The sequence below is a fragment of the Rhinolophus sinicus genome, chromosome 2, assembly GCF_057876585.1.
Source record: "Rhinolophus sinicus isolate RSI-liver-muscle chromosome 2, RSI-T2T, whole genome shotgun sequence".
NCBI classification, from domain to species: domain Eukaryota; kingdom Metazoa; phylum Chordata; class Mammalia; order Chiroptera; family Rhinolophidae; genus Rhinolophus; species Rhinolophus sinicus.
In genome coordinates, this window is record NC_142502.1 from 65,477,688 (window position 1) to 65,492,120 (window position 14,433).

At 34.8% G+C, this 14,433-nt stretch overlaps 1 protein-coding gene across 3 annotated transcripts in view; it reads left to right on the top strand.

Annotated features, from left to right (window-relative positions):
• The window catches only part of CEP162 (centrosomal protein 162), a 73,338-nt gene that overhangs the window by 43,831 nt on the left and 15,074 nt on the right, over positions 1-14,433 (top strand). For 2 of the 3 annotated variants that reach the window (XM_019729511.3, XM_019729510.3), the window contains exons 19-25: positions 1,580-1,706; positions 2,929-3,092; positions 3,830-3,934; positions 7,382-7,597; positions 8,655-9,298; positions 11,844-11,985; positions 13,853-13,951. In XM_019729511.3, coding sequence (XP_019585070.3) covers positions 1,580-1,706; positions 2,929-3,092; positions 3,830-3,934; positions 7,382-7,597; positions 8,655-9,298; positions 11,844-11,985; positions 13,853-13,951 — 1,497 coding nt within the window. The remainder of the gene's footprint in view (positions 1-1,579; positions 1,707-2,928; positions 3,093-3,829; positions 3,935-7,381; positions 7,598-8,654; positions 9,299-11,843; positions 11,986-13,852; positions 13,952-14,433) is intronic. The other variant, XR_012496660.2, reaches the window with a different exon arrangement.

Consider the following 14,433-nt stretch of genomic DNA (forward strand, 5'->3'; position numbering starts at 1 on the left):
AAGAATAAAGTGAACGTCCATTTAAGCAGTGATTACGTGTTTGAACTCAAGATATTTCAAATTCCTTTGAATTCTAAAATTCTGTAATTCTGTGAAGTACACACTGCTAGAGAACATTTCTAAATTGATTGAACTAATTAAACAAAAGGTATTTGCAGAATGATACCTGAGCATTCAAACACTCAGTGCTCTCCTGAAAAGACATCTACAGAAGATAAAACAAAAAAATGATACAGTTAAATCTGTGATGCAGCTAGTAACCAAGATTATACAGTAATTTATGAATGAATTGTTTTCCTAGACTGGATTTTAAATTGAAAGGCAGTATAAAAACAATTTGTAAGAATTATTATTTTGAAACTTAATTATACCAAGTGTACTGCCATGAGTTCATGGGTTTCTTCAGCAGTTACAAGTTCATTTCAATGTACGAGTACATTTATTGAATATTTCCCATGTGCTTAGTCTCAAAAACATACAGGTAATAATAAATCATTTTTGGTCCCCATAGAGCTTTCAGCCTTATAAAGAGTCATGTACACAAATCAATGTCATATGAAACAAAGTAACAAATGCTGTACTAGAGGTACAGTGAGAGTTTGTGGGGGCACAGAGGAGGGGATTATCAGGAATAGCCTCATTTGTACTAAGCTTTGAAGGACAAGTATGATTTTGCCAAGCTGCAAAATGTAGACCATTGAGAGAGTAGAGTGGAATATAGGGCATATTGTGAATTCATTCAACATGTTTTTGATGTGCCAAGCATTTTTTATGCATTTATGAAGGGTTATCAAAATAAAGTCCTGCTTTCAAGTAAATACATAATATGTGAAGTGGTGATGAGTGTTGTGAGAATAAAGCAAAGCAACATACCTGGGGGCCAGGATGGAGGTTGCTGTTTCAGAAAGTGAACAAGAAACATCTTCCTGGGGCTTTATTTGAGCAGAAATCCTGATGAAGTGAAGGAACAAGCCACCTGGCTACCTGGGGATAGAATGCTGTGCGCAGGGGAAATAAGTGCAAACATGCTGGGGTAGGAGTATGCTGGGCGTGTTCAAAGAATAGCTAGGCGATCTCTGCGTCTGGAGTGGAGTGGGAGGGCGAAGATTTGTAGTAGATGCAGCCAGAGACACGGGCAAGGCTGATTATGTGACACTGAAGGTCATGGTAAGGACTTTGGGTTTACCTTGAGAAGGATGGGAGTCACCAGAAAGTTTCAAACAAAGGAGTGATGTTAACTGACTCTTTAAAACAGTTCCTCTGACTACTGTGAGGATAGACTGACTGTAGGTGCTGAAGGTGGGGGAGACAGACCAGTTAGGAGGCTATTACAATAATCCAGGAGAAGTTAGAACAGTAAATTTGAAGGTTTTCCAGGCTATGCTCAGTTAGAGCATTAGAACTGATTCTAGTAGGCTATGAGGAGCTATTAGTAATTTGGGGGAGTAATGAAATCATAGCTAAAATTTAGGAAAAATAATTAGCAGTATTTATGATGGAATGGGTGAAAGAAAAACTATACCACAATTTATTGTGGTTAGAAATAATATTTTTTTTTTTTATTTCTATGAATATCAAGAAAGAAAAGAACAGTTTATTGGAAGACATTAAAAGACTGAAGCAAGACAAACAGGCCCTTGAAGTAGACTTGGAAAAAATGAAGAAAGAGAGAGATCAAGCCAAAGAACAGATGGCTTATGCCACAGGTAAAACACTGAGCTAAAATAGTTTATATTTATACCTCTTCTAATCTTGAATTTAAGTAATATAAGAGCAATTGGATAGTATAATCAAAATGCTGTTCCTTTAAGTGTATTGTAATTTTAGGAACATTGTTTTAAACATTTGTTACTAATAGGTATGTGCATTAGATTAATTTTAGCAGGAATAATTGCAAGATCAAAGCAAAGAAAATCAAGGATTATTTTGTATTTATGGCATTTTATATTAGTTTACATGTCTGTCGTCCCAGCTAGACTCTGACCTTCCTGAGAACATGGTCTATCTTTTTATATCTGGGTCTGAAATGTAACTCTCAAGTGTTTGCCAAATGAACAAATAACACGGCGCTCTGTAGAAAACACAGGGATCAATATGATATTTCCCACCAGGGAAAACAAAGGAGAAAAAGAGAATACAGAAAAGTTTAATATATAAAAAAATTACAAATACACATGAGACAGGATGCTGAGTAAGGATTTCAGGGAGGAATGGTGTTTGAGCTGAGTCCTGACAAACGGTGAGATTCAGAGGTGAGGGAATAGAAGGTGGCTGCCCAGGTGTGTTTCACGCGCGTTTTACTGAGTGCACTGCCCATGGACGGGAGCATAGGACAGCAGAACACAGGCCTGGAAGGTAGATCAGAGTTCTTGTTTCCCAAAGTGAAGACTCACCCTCTGTAATGTTACCATCTTCCATGTAAGATATGTTCAATAAAAATCCACTTACCTATTAGGAAGAAAATTACTTTTACTTTCCTCATCTGTAAAGTAGAACAACAATACTAGTACCCATCATATAAATTTGTTGTATTTAAATAAAATCATGCTGGTAAACACTAATGGTTGCTATTGTTACCTTTTATTATAATTCTAGGAATTCTTTATTATCTCTTGAATCCAATATTTATTTTTCCATGGAAACAAGTTTACTTTTGTAATGAAAGTCAGTGGGAAAACAATTTGAAGTATCAAAACTCCTACATAGCCAGGTTTGCTATGAGTTTGAGCATCTGGATTGCAGCATACCTTTGTTTCCCTCCTACTAAATTAAACTAGACACTACCTTGCATATATATCAATTGTTTTTTGCCTCTTATGTTTTCAATGCCTCTTATGCTTTTTGTTAGATAGGCATTGTTTTTCATTTAAAATCTTTTCTTTATTTTGAAAAATTGCAATTAACTTACTGAGTTACTTTATCTTACAGGTGAAAAATTATATGAGATAAAAATTTTAGAAGAAACACATAAACAAGAAATCAGTCGTCTGCAAAAAAGATTACAATGGTATGCTGAAAATCAGGAACTTCTGGATAAAGATGCAGTTCGGCTTAGAGAAGCAAATGAAGAAATTGAGAAGCTCAAACTTGAGGTACTAGATCATTTTAGAATGTATTTCTATAGATGAACTCTGTTCTCTTCAGCAGGCATTTCTTCTTAGCTTGAATCAGTACTAAACTCTATTAATTAAAGTACCTGGTTTTGGTTTGCTTTCAGATGTGTGGTTTATTTTAGATTAGACTGCGGATAAATCCAAGCTCCTTATCACGACCTGTCAGGCCTCCACGTGTTCTGAACCCTCGCCGCCTCATCTGACCATACTCCTGCAAGTCGCTCCCCTCCAGCCACACCACCCTCCCCCCACACTGATTCTTGAACATGCCGAGTTCATTCTGCTTGTTGCCTTGGCCTGCGTTACTCTGGCCTTGCTGCTTCCCTTGGCTCACTCCTCATTCAAGGCTCAGCTCTAATTTCTACTCCCCAGACGAACCTTCGCTGACCTCCTTATCTAATGTAGAAGCCAGTCCCTCCCCCTTTGACTCTTTCTTCCCATTCCTTCACTTTTTTATTTTCTTCATAGCACTTGTCACTATCTGAGGTTATTTTATTTACTTACTGATTTACTTATTAGCTTATAACTGTCTCCTTCCACTAGAGCATAAGCCCTGAAAGCAGGGACCAGGCTCAGCTTGTTTGCCCTCCATAACCAGCATGGTGCCGTATCCGGGAATTAATAAATGAATGAATGAAGTACCATTATGCTTCCCTCCTGGTGTTTCTCTGGTAGGTTTTACCTATACTTCTTAACATGTTTTTATTTATCAATAGGTTGAGAAACTGAAAGCTGAATCTGGAAATCCATCTATTCAGCAGAAGATACGTTTAAAAGATAGAGCAGCTGATGCCAAAAAAATTCAGGATCTAGAGCGACAAGTACGTGTTCAGAGTAAATTTTCATTAAAATATTTTATATATAGTGCATTTGTGTTTTCAGGAGTTCCTATAAGGTATAGTGTATCTGGAAATTCTTGTCTTTATTCATTTATTTTAATATAGAACTGCCCCTACTTTAAACATACTTGATATTCTGTATTTAAAGTAACATTAATAAAAATAGCACATACCACCATTTTCTATAATCTATATAGCTTAAAATGTTTAATGCATAAAAAATGTTTAGACTAATGCGTCTCATTAGATGGTAGACCTATTGATGAAAGTTTATTTTGCATCACAGCTCTATTAGACATCTAGGAAGAAGGAAGCAGAATTTTGAAACTGGCTATAGAGTTAGGATTCCTTCTCCTGATGAAAGCTAAGTGAGAGAGGAGTACAGGAAAGGAGATCCTTGAGTAGGAAATACATTAGTAATGATTGGGAAGTATTGCAAAACATCCTGGAAACAACATTCAGCCTCCCAAAGAGCTGGCCATAATTTTGAGCTCTTAGAGTATTTAAGCTTAAAGATACTCATTTCATAGTCAAGGTGGCTGGGAGACCCTTTTCAAAAATCCTGTAATGACACTTATTAGGATAAAACTATTTTTACCCTGAAGTAATTTTTTTGTGGGATGGAATATTAACTTTTTCTTGCTGTTTTAAAACTTTCTATAATGTAACATTGTATTCATAACGGAATACTAAAACAAAATAAGAATTTCCAGCCCTTTTCATAAGGGAGCGTGATTCTGTAGTCAAGTTGTGACACTTTAAATGTACAGCCATTATTCCATCACAAACCCAAAACTGTGAGGTCATCACTGGGCTGAATATTATCCCAGTTTTATGAGAAGGAAAACTAAGCAAAAAGATAACTTTGTTACTTTTACAGGACCCGTTTTTATATGAAAAGGTATTTTAATTCAGTGGTCAGGAAAAGAGATTACAAAGGGGACTTGAAGAGCTGGAAATATTCTGAAGTAACTATAGTCCAGGATTGCTTGGTGTTTTTTCAGTGCTTAAGATTTAGATTAGTCAACATAGAAGAAGCCATCCATAATTGTGAGAGAAAAAAACACCAAAGGAACTACTTCTCTAACAGATTAAGAGAAATAATGTAGAACTGATGTGTGAGAATACTGTTTCCCCCAAAATAAGACCTAGCTCTAATGCGTCCATCAGCTCTAATGCATCTTTTGGAGCAAAAATTAATATAAGACCCAGTCTTATTTTAATATAAGACTGGGTCTTATATAAGATGGGGTATAATTAATATATATAATATAATATATAATATATAATATAATATAATATAATATAATATAATATAATATAATATAATATAATATAATATAATATAATAATACCAGGTCTAATATAATATAAGACTGGATCTTACATTAATTTTTGCTCCAAAAGACGCATTAGAGCTGATGGTCCGGCGAGGTCTTATTTTCGGGGAAACATGGTAATAATATGCTTAATAGCAAAATTAAGATGTAAAATGGTGATCAATATTGACCATAAATACAACACTTTATAAAAGTAATCTTTCTTTTATGAACACTTTCATTGAAATTTTTTGGTTTATCATCTTAGATTATATCTTTCTAGAATATTATTCATTAACAGTATTTTGTGTAGTTTGCTGCATGAACATTTCAGATCTATTTAATTCTATTCCCATGAACATTTTTGAACTAATGATTTAATACATATTTTATAATCAAGGTATATTCAGAATATAATCTATAATCATAATATATTCAGAATCATTTTGGAGCCATATTCTGAAATAGATAAATAGAATAAAATACCTCCTTTTCTAAATAGCACGTAAGTAAAAATGGGGCTAATTAGATGCATATTATGAAAATTTCAGATTATATGCATTTGTTCATGCTGTTATTTAATGGAATATTCCATAGTTTGATTTCCATTGAGAATTAAAACACACACACACACACACACACACACATTTATTTGTATGACAGCCACAGTGGTATCAAAGAATAACATTAAAAATCAAAATTAAGGAAGACACAAATGAAACCTAATTTTCCCCCAAAAGATATAAATTTCAAGATACCAAAATTAGATTGAAAATATTTCTTAAAATTTTAAATGAATGCTTTAATTGGGAAAATGTTAAATCCATTTTTAAAAATTATCTGTGGTGTATATGTATATACCTTTATGTACATCTAATTCAAATAACTAGATTTTAAATACCCAGAGGAAGCAAAGCTTTGAAGATTTTGCAGATGACATAAGTTACTAATATTCGTATCTGGATATATCCCAGTTTATGGTACACCTGTGGATGTGCAAGCTGTCTTTATGAATGGAAATGTTTGCTATTAACTTTGCAAGTGATGTGACCCTTAAATACCCAATATGACCAGTGTTCAGTATAAACAGGATTTTGAGCACCAGCCACCCATCTTGTCTTAGGAAAGGTAGTTTCTGAGACCTGATCACTGTCTGCTGGGCACTCTGCTAGGCACTCTACCAAGATGAATGTCATTTGATCCTCACTTAATTGTATCAACACCATGAAATTGTTATCATCCCCATTTTACGGATGAGGAAAAAGAGATTTTGATTAAGGAGTTGACACAGGTCATAAAGCTGGTGCCACAGTCTAACTCCAAATGTGTTCTAACCACTGCACTAGACTGCCTCTCAGAGGCTAGAAAACTGTTTGACAAAGGAACTCACTGTTTTCATTTATGTTTTTCAAAGCCATCTTAACCATGATACATTTACAAAGCAGCTTTTCACACATATGCATGCATAATATCAAGCTCTAATTTCTGTGGACGCTGATACGGTTCTTTCTTACAGAAAGACCATGTAATATGTTATTGTTTTATAGACTAATGAAAATTAGTCTTTATCACCTAATCCTCTTTCCTCATTGAAAGAAGTCATTTCAAAATATATCAAACATTTGGAGGGTGACTTTTGGAGGGAGGCTGAAATAGAGTGGAGATTGTTACAGGCAGGGCAGGTGCTTAGGCAGCTGTATGTTCATTGCAATAAATTTGCACATTAATGTGCATGTAAGTAATTTTTCAGTCAGTAGATAGTACACGCACTATTTATCTAAGGGGTCTGTGGGGAAAAGGGAGGTGGAAGAGCTTTGTCCTCAGAAAGAATGGTTATTACTAGTGAAATTGTACCAAGATCTATTTAAAATGAGAGGATTTCTGTAAATTAAGCAGTACTTAGACATTATACTGTAGGGTTTTTTAAATTAGATAATCTAAGCATATAAAATTTGAAATTAGTTTGTACTTCTGTACATTCGATTCAGTCCTTACATATGATATAAACATCTCTTTGAAATCTAGATATAATTAATACAGCATAATCTGATGAAACTGCTTAATTTTAACATATTTGTGACCTTACATATATACAAAAATATTTTAATAGGTTAAGGAAATGGAAGGAATTCTAAAGAGAAGATATCCTAATTCTTTACCTGCTTTAATATTGGCTGCATCAGCAGCTGGTGGTGATACAGTGGATAGAAATACAGTGGAATTTATGGAAAGAAGGATAAAAAAACTCGAAGTTGAGCTGGAGGGCAAAGATGAAGAAGCAAAGAAAAGCCTCCGTACCATGGAACAACAGTTTCAGAAAATGAAAGTAAGTGCCAGGTAGCCATGGAGATGGAGCTCAGAGATGGACCATAGGGGCTGGGACTTCTTAGATCTCATTTTAAGAAATAGCTCTAACCAGCCTTTCCCACAAAACCTTTACCATGAGTATCAGATGCAAAGGGAACCTAGATTTAGCGTATCTTTTTGTCTTTCTTTAGTAACTTCTTATTTCAAACAGATTAATCAAGCACAGGATAATCTTTACATAAGCCCCTCTCAGTGACGTCAGAATTAGTGAAAATTAAGTAATGAAAAGGCAGAGTACAGCATCTCTGATATATATTCAGTATAAATTTTTTTTTAATTACCATGGTTGAAAATATTTTCACTGAACTGTACATGTTCATAGGCCCATTATCACAGCTATCATAGGATATTGAAACTTGCCATGTTGCTCTCCTCACCAGGCTATGAACTCTTTGAAGTCAAGAACTGAGTTTCTTTATCTGTGAATCTGGCCCAGTGCCTGGCACTCAGTCGTAGCTAAATAAGTATTCATTTTTTGAATGAACAGACACTATTGGTGTCTCTTTCCACAGAGTAAAATAAACTAGGTTATTTCATTTATAATACTAAGTCTCCAGGATACAAATTCCAAGCTGACTTGCTCCCTGTGAGATCTCCAAATTGATGTTACAAAGTTGAAAATGTGCTATTTCTTAAAGACTTCAGTACCCCAGTTGCTTTCCCTATTTATCCGCAAAGAGTGTATAGTTTGTCAGTTTGCATAGAGAAGGGTATACGATAATAGGTTTGATAGTGAGGCTTAAAAATAAGTTTTGGGGTGTACAAAAATGTGTAAATTAATGTTTATGAGCACCATGTTAATTATGAAATTATATAACGTATATTGAGAATATATAATGTTCTGCCCTTCAAAGGCTAGGACTTCAATATTCTGACACAGAGTTGGAGGCATCCGAATACTACATAATGAGTGCCTGAACGAAGGCATAGGTGGGACCTGGTAGAATGCAGGGCTGCGTTAACAGTGTTAGCTTTGTTAGCAGCTATTTTGGCATTACATGGATTCTTTTCTTCAGATTCAGTACGAACAGAGACTAGAGGAGCAGGAGCAGCTACTTGCCTACAAATTGAAGGAAGCACCTCAGAACCAGCATGACAGGGTTAAAGCACTAGAGAAGGAACTCGACGACACTAAGGAAGCCCATCAAATCACTGTAAGAAAACTTGAAGCTGAAATTGACACTCTTAAACATCAGAATGCTGAACTGGAACTCAAGAAGAATGATAAAGATGATAAAGATTTCCAGTCTATCGAATTCCAGGTGGAACAGGCTCATACTAAAGCTAAACTGGTGAGACTCAATGAGGAGCTGGCTGCAAAGGGAAGAGAAATACAGGACCTTTTGAAAACTGTGGAGAGGCTTCAGAAAGAGAGAAGAACGATGCTATCTAATCAGAACTCGAAGGGTAGGGAGGAAGTGACTGCAAAAAGGGTGAAGAAAGATGCTTTGCATCCAGGTAAAGGAGATGCTGTCTCCTTCCCTGGAACCTTGGGTGGCAAGCTTTACCATCCACATACTTTTACTGATTCCCATGTTTCAGAAGTTTTACAAGAAAACTGCAGATTGAAAAACGAACTGGAAAGATTAATTGTGGAGAGGAATGAGCTGAAGATGAAATCTGAAGTAGCTATGAACCAATTTGAGAATTCCATCAAAAGGTAAAGTGTGAATCTGTAAATATGTGGGGACATAAAAAGAAAAAAGTTTAAAGGTTACAAGATGTTTTTCTTCTGTTTAATTAGTTTGACCCTGAACTGAAGTCATAACCAAATTTTAAGAAATTATATTATATTGCTGAGCATGGATCTGTTTTAGGGTTCTTTACTTGTTGGAAGCCCCGATTCTGATGAACCTCCATGTCAACCCAAGCCATGTCCTTGGTTTGACCAGTCTTGTTTTTCTGCACGTATCCAAATGGTGTTAATAAGCTGACCCAGTGGGCCTCCTTGCAAATTAGTTTCAATTGCCATAGACAGATTGCTGTCAGAAAACAGGTATTTTGAAAACTAGTTGACATTATAAGAAGGGGTCCTTTCTTCCAAAATACCTCTTCAAATTAACCTGTTAATCACATCCCTTCATACTTTGAACTTTTAAAGTCATCCTTTTCCTTCTCAGAATCTCCAAGTACTATCTACTGTCTCTTTTCCTCTGAGCCTTCTAACATGTTTTCTCACCTGATCAAACCAGTTCTGGTTCTCTTTCTCCGTCTTCCTGTACTTTTTCCACAATTAGTCTCTTCTTTTATTTCCATCTCACTTCCTCTTAATTATGGCTGTCATCCTCACTATTCTTTTAAACCTGCTCTCAGTAATGACCTTTCTCAGTCCAGTGGAGTTTTCTCCATCCCCATTTTTCTTGACATCATTGATAATACTGCCTTCCTTAAGTGGTTTCCTCCCTAACGTCCATGTCTTGGCAGCTCTGACTAGTAAACTTTATTTCTGTTCCTTTTAACTGACTCCTGACTCTTCTTTCTCCCTTCTCAAAAATCGGACTTGCTGTGCCTAACTTGCCAAATTTCTTCACTGCCTTTTGCTCATTCACATTTTAAGTCCTACCACAGAATACTTCCTAGAGCTTCCCAGGAGATTTCTTGTTTCTACCTCCAACTCCTATATAATTTATGTACCAAGAAAGCACTAATCATAACACTGTCTTGTAGCTCCTTGAGAACTGATGTAAGATTATACTTCTTTTGCAACCTGCAAACAATTATAGGTTTGATTGTGAGGTTTAACATATCTTGGGGTGTATAAAAACATGTGTAAGTTAATGTTTGTGAGGCAACATATTAATTATGAAATGATATATATTGAGAATGTATAACGTTCTGCCTGTCAAAGGCTAGGACTTCAGTATATTTGACTAACTAAAGGAACACAGAGTTGGAGGCATCAGAATACTACATAATGAGTGCCTGAAGGAAGGAATAGGTAGGACCTGGTAGAGCTTCTACTAGAAGAATGAGTATAGGAAGCACCTGACAAATGCTTATTGATTGACTGGCAGCCTGTCTCATTGAGTCACCATGGGAACCATATTGCTTCCAAATTGAAACTTTGTTTCTTTAGTCCTGAATGTGATAGCAGTAAAGCTATTGGAAAGAATCACATTCACTCCTAAAAATAATTTGAAATTCAAATTTTTCCTATAAATTTTTCTGTACATAAATTTTTGATATTATTAATCTTTTTCTCTGCGTCTGAGAAGTGAGTAGTAACCTTTTCTAGTCCCAGGATTTAGGCTGTTTTTTTAATTATGGTTCAGTTAAATCATGGGTGCTTTATATCTTTATGCTTTTTTTTAGGACCCTAATCACACTATTTCCGTGAATATTCATAGTCAAATAAGCAGCTAACATATTTGTTTCTAGTTTGGGAATTGTTGTATTAATAAGTATTAACAGTGATTTACTAAATATCTGTTTTGATTAAAATTCTGTCATTTTAAAATATTCCAATAAGACAGGAAATACCTATAGCAAATGTATCAACTCTTTAGTCATAACTTTATCATTTACTAAACTGCCTTTGAATGTATAAATTTTGTCACAGAGACAAATGAATAGTCTGTCATGCCCCAAATTAATTAGGTTCAGTTACCCTGTGTCCTAAGAACTACTGGAAAGATCGTTTTATTCTCACAGCCTGCAGCTAGCCTGGAATCATAGGGACCAAAAACTGGAGAATGTTGCCTAGAGACAAAGTATTAGAGATTCTAAAGGAAACAACTTTGATTATCCAAATAAGAATCTGGGCAAGAAATCTGAGTTTATCTTAAAAGATAAAATGACAGGCCCTTTGCTTTAAATCCAAGTATTAATAGAACATTTAGAACCTTTGATTCCCTCAGGGAGTGCAGGCCCAGCCTAGAGGTCGAGTGGAAGGCCCTGCCTAGACTCAGGTTCAACTTGGCTGGGCTCAAACCCCAGCTCTGCAACTTACTGATCTGGGACCCTGATACATCACTGGTTCCTGAACTCACGTTTGCCCTTATAAAATGCAGCCAATAGTGAACTCATGGAGTGGTTATAAGAACTCACAGGCAATAATGTAAAAGCCCTAGCTCAGTGCGGTAGATAAATAATGGTCCTGTCCCTCGCTTCTTTAATCTTCAGGCTTCTTACACTATGTTTGTGCTAACTGTGAATTCAAAGTTGAAAAACCGCGTATATCTGGTTTTCTTTTGTTTGTTCTAAAGGATCAAGGAAGATACTGCAGCACACATCACATCTCTCAAAGAATCTCATCAGAGGGAAGTAGAGAAACTCCTTTGCCAAAACGCAGTAGAAAATTCTTCTTCCAAAGTAGCTGAACTAAATCGTAAAATAGCAACTCAAGAGGTAGATGGCCTTGAATGTGATTTTTTTTTTTTCAGTTACTGCTAACACAACATTTGGAAATATTTTAACTTCACTTTTTTGAAGTTGGTGATAGAAATGGTAAATTATTGTTGCCTTGATTTTGCTTTTATGAGAAGGTGCCATCATATGTTTAACTATTCTACTTTAAATTATACCTCTAAATAAGTGTTTGTACAGGTTTGTCACTACATTTCTCAAATAGATTTTCATCTAAATAGGTTGTAATGGATGGCTGAGGTATGTCTACTATGATTGGGACCTTAGTACTTGAACTTGAATGTTGAACTGTCTCCCTCCACCCCAAGTCCTAACTGCCAAGTAATTATCCTAGTCATTCTTCTTGTCTTCTTACCTCTTATTCATTAAACAAAGAATGATTCGGACCTATAGACAGTCAGGCATTGGGGATAAAATAATGACAGAGATAGAAATACACATCCCGAGCCATTATGAAGCATAATCTTTTAAGAATTATGACCGGGTATGCTGACAGCTCATCTGCATTTCCTTGTGTGTCTTTCTTGGAATATCTGTGAATATTTACTGTGTGACCCCTCTATGGTGATTGTAAGTTGAACAAACAGCATTGAAATAGAACTTGCAACTTACTTTCAAAAGGTATGTCCAAGAAAAAAGATAAAGCAAATATGGCAAAATGTTAGCAGTTGGTAATTCTAGTTGAAGAATATATGAATGTTCTTTTTGCTCTTCATCTTTTCTATAGGTTTTAATTTTACAAACAAGCTGAGGGGGAAAAACTTCAAGAAATAATTATCTCACCACCACTTCTCCAACCTATAATTATTTAATAGCATCTTAATTAAAAACAAATCCTTCAGTTGAGGTAGTTTGAATATGGACTGCATATTAGAAATTATAAACTTTCTTAGGTATAAAATGTTACTGTGGTTTTGTGAGAAAATGCCCTTATTGTTTGGGGTTACTTAAGTGTGAAATGTAATGAGGTCTGTAATTTAATCTCAGATAGCTCAGAAACAGAATTTTGACTATTTTTAATACTTCAATGAAAAAGATTTGTGCTTTTCAAAAGTAACCATTATACAGCCTTCCAGATAACCTCTCTAGATTGCTTCCCCAGTAGCAGTGGAGTGTCAGTGGGCAATGTAAACATTATATCAAGTGATTATATAGTAAGGCGCAGTCTAGGAGAGGTGGGAAAAGTGGTACCATTGTCATAGTGCCATAAATGTTATTTTTCCCAGAATTCTAAATGTCATATTGAAAATTATGAGTTAAATGGAAGTCAGTATAGTCTGATCATAAAAACAATAAAAGTAAAGTATTAGAGATAAAAGATGTGAATTTTTCCTGTTTTTGCAGTTCCTTCATGGAAATATTTATGTATTTCAGTGTCTTTGTCTAAAAATATGAGACTGACATTTCACAGATATTAGGCTTGTGTTAACTTGAGTCAATAGTCTTTAATAAAAACTATTCTACTTAATGACAAAATGTAAAAATATTGGCCACTTTCTTCAAAATGCTTTGCCTTTATAGAGGTTTATTTTAAAAGGTGATTTTTCAGGCTTTCAGAAGAAAAGTACTAAAGAAGCCAAGTAGTTACATAGTCATTAATTTGTAATATGTATGATACTTTATATTAAATGTTGAAAGAAACAAAACAGTGCATTTATTCAATAAGTTTAATTCATTTAATGAACTTAGTTCCTATGGGAATTTATGTTAGAACTTTGTGATTTTAAAATATTAGGATCCTTTTTATTTTTCAGTACAAACAAAAATGATTAGCTGGCTTTCTTATAGTTTTCAAATAATATTCAAGGAACAGATTTACTAACTCAGTACTTCTAACACAATTTCCTAGGTACTTATAAAACATTTCCAAAATCAAGTTAATGAACTGCAGAGTAAACAAGAGTCTCTTGTTGTTTCTCAAGTTCGAGAAGAAATCTTACAGAAAGAGGTAAGAAATAACGAAAACGTTGGGCTAAAATAAGCTTATCTTAGCCATTTCAATCATACTCATATTTCATCATAAATTTTTTAAGTGAAATGTACAAGTAGACATGAAAATATATCACATGTCAAGACAATATTAACTTATTTATGGAAAATCTGCTTTTCCCAGATGAAGCTCAGATATTAAATTATTTATATGTTTGTATTTGTTGTTGGTACTTTCTGGGCAGTGGGGAAATGGGATTGTTTGGTTCTTTTAATTTTTGTCAGTAAAATTGGATGGTTAAAGCTATTTCTACATTAAGTACTAAGACTTTTGGTTAAGAAATAGGTAAACCAATCATGACATTAATGCTGGATAACCAATAATAATATTTTATGAAATAGATCTTTCTGGAAACTCACCATTTTTATTACTCTTAGATCCTTTTGATTTGATCCAGGTACCAAAAGGATCTTAGAGTAATCCTTTCCACACCAGGTGTT